The 7,640-nt window shown below is 40.1% G+C and overlaps 1 protein-coding gene and 1 long non-coding RNA gene across 2 annotated transcripts; both read right to left on the bottom strand.

Annotated features, from left to right (window-relative positions):
- Positions 1-1,133: 1,133 nt before the first annotated feature.
- On the bottom strand, positions 1,134-4,044 carry LOC106589236 (uncharacterized). Its single transcript, XM_014178959.2, has 4 exons — positions 3,777-4,044; positions 3,264-3,635; positions 2,658-2,788; positions 1,134-2,152 (listed from the first exon to the last, which is right to left on the bottom strand). Exons 1-4 carry the CDS (start codon positions 3,841-3,843, stop codon positions 2,000-2,002), a joined length of 723 nt encoding a protein of 240 aa, XP_014034434.1. The 5' UTR covers positions 3,844-4,044; the 3' UTR covers positions 1,134-1,999.
- Positions 4,045-4,112: 68 nt separating this feature from the next.
- On the bottom strand, positions 4,113-6,999 carry LOC106589235 (uncharacterized). Its single transcript, XR_001324804.2, has 4 exons — positions 6,850-6,999; positions 5,685-5,774; positions 5,139-5,483; positions 4,113-4,850 (listed from the first exon to the last, which is right to left on the bottom strand). It is a non-coding gene; the product is annotated as an uncharacterized lncRNA (long non-coding RNA).
- Between the last annotated feature and the right edge of the window lie 641 nt (positions 7,000-7,640).

The following is a 7,640-nucleotide window of genomic DNA, read 5'->3' as shown; positions in this document are numbered from 1 at the left end:
CTAAAACAGGCTATAGGCTACATGTGCACCACAAAGTCAGAAAAGTAGGCTAAGTTATGAGAGGGAAAGGGACCAGATTATTAGGGTGAGGCACATGGGCTACTAAGAGCTTACTACCAACATACACTTAGTATTACTTTCTTAGCTACAGTATAAATATCTCCCTGACATATTACATCATTTATGCAGCAGCATACAATAAATTTTTGGACTCACCTTGTTGTGCTGTGCTCATTTGAACAGGAAGGTGGCACGGCGGTCCTTCTTGTGGGCAAATTTTGTCATCAAAGTCTGGCATTCTCAGGATTTATGGTGCTTTCAAGACAACTGGGAACTCAACAAAAAAAACGATGTTCATTCATGACGTTAGTGATCTTCAGGTTGGAGGTCTAGAAAGAGGCCCAAGTTTCCGACTTGGAATTCTGAGTTGGATGACTGTTCAAAAAGTATTTTCCTCGTCTGAGATTTTTTTTTCAGAGTTCCCAGTTGTTTTGAACGCGGCAGAAGTCATGCTGGATTGACAGCATGGCCAATGTATTCAACCTTTTCTGGCCCATGGTGTGTTACGAGTGAATGTTTATCCTTTTAAGCTTGGAAAAGAGACCCTTAAACCCAGACTTGGACCACACAACCACTCCACTGAATAGCAGGCTAGTGATTGCTTTGCGAAGCTTGCAGTTAGCCACTGATTCTTTCCAAACCACTCATTGTTGAATTTGCGATTTCCAACTTGTTGTGTAATGTTTATGGCCGATGAGCACCGATACGTTTTATCTTTAATTTCTCTTCATATGACAAGGATTGAAAATAATTTGCCAGTAGATTGACGACAATCAACGATATGGTAGATATAATGTGATTTGACATCATTCTATCTGTGGCCAATGACCTTGAGCCTGCTTGGTATGGCAGCACCCAAGGGGCTTGAATTTTTGAGCTCTCCTTAGATTTTGCAGAGATGTAGTGTCCCCATGAGTGACAGAACACTGAGCCAATCACGGTGCAACTAGAGAACATTACCAACCCCTACGATCCGTATTTTCCGCTGGCTGTCCCACCACCACAGAAATCACTGAGCTAGGCTGAAACACCTGCATTTTGAAGCTGCCTTACTCAAGAAAGCAAAAAGAGACCATGTTTGTATGCAGCTTTATTTTTTTACATTGTTTGCAAACTGATTTGTGACACGTATTAATGCCAAAATAACATGCAACACAGGCAACCCCAAAAATATATATATATATATAAATCAACTAAACAGGTGGGGCTCGCCACTGTCTGTTAGTGAGACCAGGGAATCCATAAATACAAAGTAACGCAGCAATATCTCTTTAAATGGGCGTGTGTTGACTTGACTGACACATGCCTATTTTATATCTCTGACCTGTATGGAATTTATATTCAGCTTGGTCACATTAGGACATGTCAGATGAAGACCAGGATAATCAAACAGATTAGCCAACATTGTCAAAACTCTTTTAAATCTGCGGGATGTGCAAAAAAACAAAACAATTGACCTGTTCACACATTAGGCAGCCCATATCTGATCGGAAAGCATGTCAGACATCAAACTGCAGGATGTGGTATGGTACGTTGCCGTACGTATCACTGAGTCACATAGAATGAGTCTTTCTGTTAACATAGACAATTTCCATAACAATCGGAAGTGGAGACACAAAAGAAGAGAAAAACAGACATTTCGTGAGAAAGAGCTCATGAGAACAGTAGCCTACAAATGCACAGAATTTCACACTATTTAATTGCACGGATGTTTCTGTAAGATGCATTGAACAGAAATGCACAACTACCAACTTGGCAAATAAACACAAATAATGGATTGCTCAGACAGACATCTGAAAATATATCTGAAATCTAGCCAAAAATAGTATTTAAAGAACATTCCATTAGTGAGAACAGACAGTAGGGCCTAACTACGTAGACACTCTACAGGTAAATTATTACCGCAATTGCAGACTAACTTCTTCCATTCCCTTCAATGTTACAGTATCCCTTTAAAGTCGACATGGCCTGGAGAGCGGTTGGAGTAGATGAACTGTGGGTCAGCAGTAGGCCTGTGCTGTGGACACACATGCTGGTGGTGGTGATGGTGGTGTCTTCTATTGTCCCTGGCTGGTGTGTAGTGCTTTTTGGTCTGTAGGAAAACATAGAGATGTTTAAATTCATATTTACACTCATCTTAGACTTCATCCAGAATGGGGGGGTTAGTGGGCGTGGGCATGGCCAAAGGCACGGTTTTATAGGCCCTTCTCTTGGCTGCAGAGTCAAAATGTTGCTGTTTTGAAGCTAATTTCCTGCAATTCTACACATTTTGTCATGGGCCTGAGAGAATCTTCAGTTTTAAAGATAATTTCCTGCAATTATACACATTTAGCCTTGGCCTATGCCTTGTTCTTATGCTATCTGAAATGACTGAAACATTACAACAAAATCATTGGGGGACCCAGCCCATGACATTTTTGGAATTTCAGATTCTCCCTGAGAATGGTGATTGTTAGTTCTCAAAGATAATCTTATTTAAAAAATATATTGCTCCAATATGTTTAATGTTACACTGAAAACGTTTTACCATTCCGGAAATTATTATAATTACTATTTCAATGTTTTTGCAGTGGCAAATAAGGGAAACACTGGCTTACCCGTGTGCATCGCCACATCAGAGCTCCAATGAAGAGGAAGAAGATGACGATGAAGGCCGTACAACTCAGCACAATCAAGATGAGTTCCATGATGGCCTGACCGCCACCACAGCCCTTCTCTGGATCGCTCTCTGTATGGAGGGGAGAGGGAATTTGAAGAAGTGGTTCAGCTTCATGTCTTCTTGAAAAACTCTGGGCCTTCATTATAGCCCTTTGAGTCTGACCCTGAGTTTTTCCTGGCCTGGTCAACTGCTCAGGGAAAACTCATTCAAAAGAAATTCAAAGGAATATGGTGAGTCCATATTGCACATATTGGAACACAATACCTAACATCTTGTGCACTAATCATGATCATAGCTAGTACTAGCCACATTAAAACCACTTACATCAGTTGTGGTATGTCGTTGAAATTGCAGAGATCGATATTTTCACACCGTATCATAAAAAAGTGTGGAACAGACAGTTCTAGAATAATGATTGGATACCAATTCTTTGTTAATCCAGGAAGAGAAAGACAATCTGAATGAAAAATGGAATTCACCCTAACCCTGATGAATAACATTTCTTCTTCTTCTTCTTCTTAAATAAATAAAACAATATTTGTACCTCTGACAATGATGATGGTGCCATTACTGTGCCGCTGTACCAGCACTTTCCTTTGGGTATCGTAGTACCTCCAGCTGCAGTAGTAACTGTCTGTGTCCTCCACCCCAAGCTGGGACAGCCTAAGTGTGAACTCACAGTACCGCTTGACCTCCTGGTCCTGGTCTGACACCACTGTGACCCGACCTCTGAACCCATTGTGGATTGTGATCCTACCGACTGCTCTGTCAGCTATCGACAAGTACAGCACATCTCTGTTGTTGTGGAATTGACCCCTGAGGTAGAGGCCTGTGGGGTCGGGTAGCGATGTGGAGCAGAGGATCTCGGCCGAGGAGTTGACCTTCATCAGAGATACGGCACTGGGGCTCTGGGAAACTTGCAGGGAGAGAGATAGATAGACAGGGGCCCAGGTTTTAGACATATTGTTATTATGAAGACAAGAATGCCCCCTTGGTCCTCCTTGTTTTTTGTCTGAAGGTTTATTGTCCATTTAGGGTCAACTAAAAACTCACTTACCTGTCCAGGTGAGCACTGCAGGTGTGCAGAGGAGTCCCAGCACACATCTCCACAACAGAACATCCATCCTGCCACCTAGGTACCAGCTGCATTTATCAGAGAACTCCACACACTCTTCCACACACGCAAAACACTCACAACTGACTGGTGAAGAACAACTGAATAAATGGATAGAGAAGAGTTTCCTCTGTTGACTTGTTCACAGGAAGTGTTGTGGTTGTTTTCTGCTGACGGATACTCTGTATGTGCTGTGATAACTGAAATGTACATTATTGTTGGTGATAATAATTCGGTACAAGACAACAAGCTCTATATGAGAGAAATAACATTATGAAGACTGGTTATTTCCAAAAGTTTATTTGTACACAAATCAATAACATTTTATATTCATAAAAAAAAACATGAATCCCAGAATATTACATCAGTTTAGGCTAAAATTAAAAACAAGCTTAGTTTAGTAGTTATGAAAACAATGCTTGTGAGATGAGCAGAATATTACAGAATATTACAACACATCAATGTGTATATATAGACCAAAACCAACTCCCTTTATAAACAAGCTTAGTAAGGGTTATGAAAAGGGTTCTACCTGGAACCAGAGTTATTTAAAGGGTTCTCCTATGGGGATGCCGAGGGAACTCTGTTAGGTTCTAGATAGCACCCTTTTTTTATGTGAAAGACAATTATTAGTGATTTCACTAACTGATTCCACAAATGTTGGTGCAAAACTAATTTAGGTGCAAAAGTGAGTAGTGTTTTATTGGTGTAGAATGCATCTGACATACAGCAACATAGCAGAGGTCAACATTGAGTTCATTTCGAAAGAACCAACAAGCCAACTGGCTCACGCTGAATGTTACGCAGACACCAGGGTAACGGCCTCTCTTGAACCTTCAGGGCTCTCATCAGTGTTGTTGTTGCTCTGGGTCATAGAACTCTTGAGTCGTTCCATCAATCCTCTGCCAGAACGAGAAGTTTTGAGAAACAATAGAACGCCCGGAACAGCGATGACGATGATGATAACAACCAGGAATAACCTTAATTGTTGGTCTCTCCTGTTGTCAACACTTTTCGCTGAGAAAATAAAGATACGTTTGCTGTGAACACACTGAATACTCACAAACGTCACAGTACAAAGCCCTATATTGAATTTATATAGGAATATTGTATTATCACATTTAATAATAATAATTACTAAAGCTTTTCCTGGTCATATCACATGATCGGGAAAAACTCAGTGCCCATTTAACCCTAGCCAATATAGACTGGTCACTGTCCGGTAAAGCATAGCATATTTTACCGGACAGTGAATTGACACAGGAGTAATTGATGTAGTGCTTTGTACTTTAGCATTGTACTCACCAGTAACTGCAACAATGAAAACGCTTGCTGTCCCTGAATCAACCCCACAGTCTGTGCCAATGGAAAAAGTGTAATTACCCTCATCAGCTTTTGTAACATTTTCTTTCTTATAACAGTAGTGTCGTAGCGGTGCTTCCATTTCTTTCATGTGACTGTTGTTTACACAATTAAATAGTACATCATTTGAACGCTTCCATGCACACCACTTAGTAACACATGTTGTGTCATTTGAAGTCCCCTCCATCCCATGGTTGGGAGTTTGTATGGCAGTGTAATCCACTGTACAGCACAGTGTCACTTGCTGGTCTTTTGGAACCAATGCATTGTCACACGTTACTTTAACCCCTGGAAAACACAAAGGATATCAATGAATGAACATGCAAGGATATCAATGACTAAAAGGATATCAATGGATGATATCAGTATGATAAATATGCTCATATATATACAATGATAAAAGTGGACATTCACATGTTCATTATCATATATAACAATGTTGTATTATATTGTAATATTACAGTAATACCATAACAAACATAATTTCACCTAAGTTTGCAGTTTGAAATTGACCTTGTCCTTGTGGAGTTCCCAAAACCAGAGACAGAAACAACAGAAGCATTTTGCCAGTGAGTGTATCTGTTTTAAAGCACAAAGAAAAAAGACCACAACACATGAATAACTTAAAGAGTATATGTACAGTGCCTTGCAAAAGTATTCATACCCCTTGGATTTCTTCACATTTTATTGTGTTACAAAGTGGGATTAAAATTGATTTAATTGTAAAACTAAATACTCTGTAATGTCAAAGTGGAATATATATACAGTACCAGTCAAAAGTTAGTACATACCTACTCATTCAAAGGTTTTTATTTATTTGTACTATTTTCTACATTGTAGAATAATAGTGAAGACATCAAAACTATGAAATAACACATGGAATCATGTAGTAACCAAAAAAGTGTTAAACAAATCAAAATATATTTTAGATTTTAGATTCGTCAAAGTAGCCACCCTTTGCCTTGATGACAGCTTTGCACAATGGGCATTCTCTCAACCAGCTTCACCTGGAATGCTTTTCCAAAAGTTTTGAAGGAGTTCCCACATATGTTGAGCTCTTGTTGGCTGCTTTTACTTCACTCTATGGTCCAACTCATCCCAAACCATCTCAATTGAGTTGAGGTCGGGTGATTGTGGAGGCCAGGTAATGAAAGTGACAAACTGACACATTTTCATTTTCTTAAAAAACAACTTTATATTGAAGGAGTGCCTTTAATTTGACGTCATGCACATGCGCAGTTCGGCGGGTGACGATGTTAGACCCGATGATGTGTTTCTGCGCATGAGCTTAGCTAGCCAACGTTGCCATGACATCACCTACAAGCGTGGTCAGGGATTTCTATTGGAAAAACAATTTCTGCTTATCTTCATACTGTATGTCTTTGGTTATACGGTAATTGTGTCAGCCCTAGTCCCACAGTACACCAAAATATTTTCAAGTTTATGCAGTTTCCTCTCTCCACAGCCTCAGTGCCATAAAACACAAACTCTAAAAGGTCATTCTGAGATAGAAACCCTGAGATGTCACCTCGAGGTCAGGTGGCTAATAAATCCTGACACACACACACACACACACACACACACACACACACACACACACACACACACAATCACAATCACACAAGGATCTAAATAGTAAGAATAATGCACTTACAAGCTCACAGCCTCTGGAGGTTCTTCTGTCCTATAAATCCATATAATGCTGTGTCCCAGGTTATAACTGTGGGAGAAGAGAGTGGGCGGAGAGAGTGGATATTCAACTTTAACTTTCATTTCCTCTTTACTGAGGCAATCTGCAAATGTATGGATCTCATTGGAGGAGGTACTGGAAACAAATCAAATGTCAACAGTATGCGGTATTACACTGTCACGATGTCTCTCTCTGATCCGACAGGTTTTAACATGGGCACTGAGGGAGAACAAAGCTTGAATCGTTTTTTCCTGTTTGCGGTGGACTTTTTGTTGGGCTCAATCAACATTCCCAATCACATGTTTGTACGGGCTGTATTTGTATTTGTATTTATTATGGATCCCCATTAGTTCCTGCCAAAGCAGCAGCTACTCTGCCCAGGGTCCAGCAAAATTAAAGCAGTTTATACAATTTTAAAACATTACAATACATTCACAGATTTCACAACACACTCTGTGCCCTCAGGCCCCTACTCCACTACTACCACATATCTACAGTACTAAATCCATGTGTACGTATAGTGCGTATGTTATTGTGTTTGTGTATGCATGTGTCTGTGCCAATGTTTGTGTTGCTTCACAGTCCCCGCTGTTCCATAAGGTGTTTTTTTATCTGTTTTTTAAATCTAATTTTACTGCTTGCATCAGTTACTTGATGTAGAATAGAGTTCCACGTATTCGTGGCTCTATGTAGAACTGTGTGCCTCCCATAATCTGTTCTGGACTTGGGGACTGTGAAGAGACCTCTTGTGGCAT

The sequence above is a fragment of the Salmo salar genome, chromosome ssa28 (genome assembly GCF_905237065.1).
Source record: "Salmo salar chromosome ssa28, Ssal_v3.1, whole genome shotgun sequence".
Lineage (NCBI taxonomy): Eukaryota > Metazoa > Chordata > Actinopteri > Salmoniformes > Salmonidae > Salmo > Salmo salar.
Note: the sequence above shows the minus strand (reverse complement) of the source record. Positions and strands in the feature narration are given on the sequence as shown.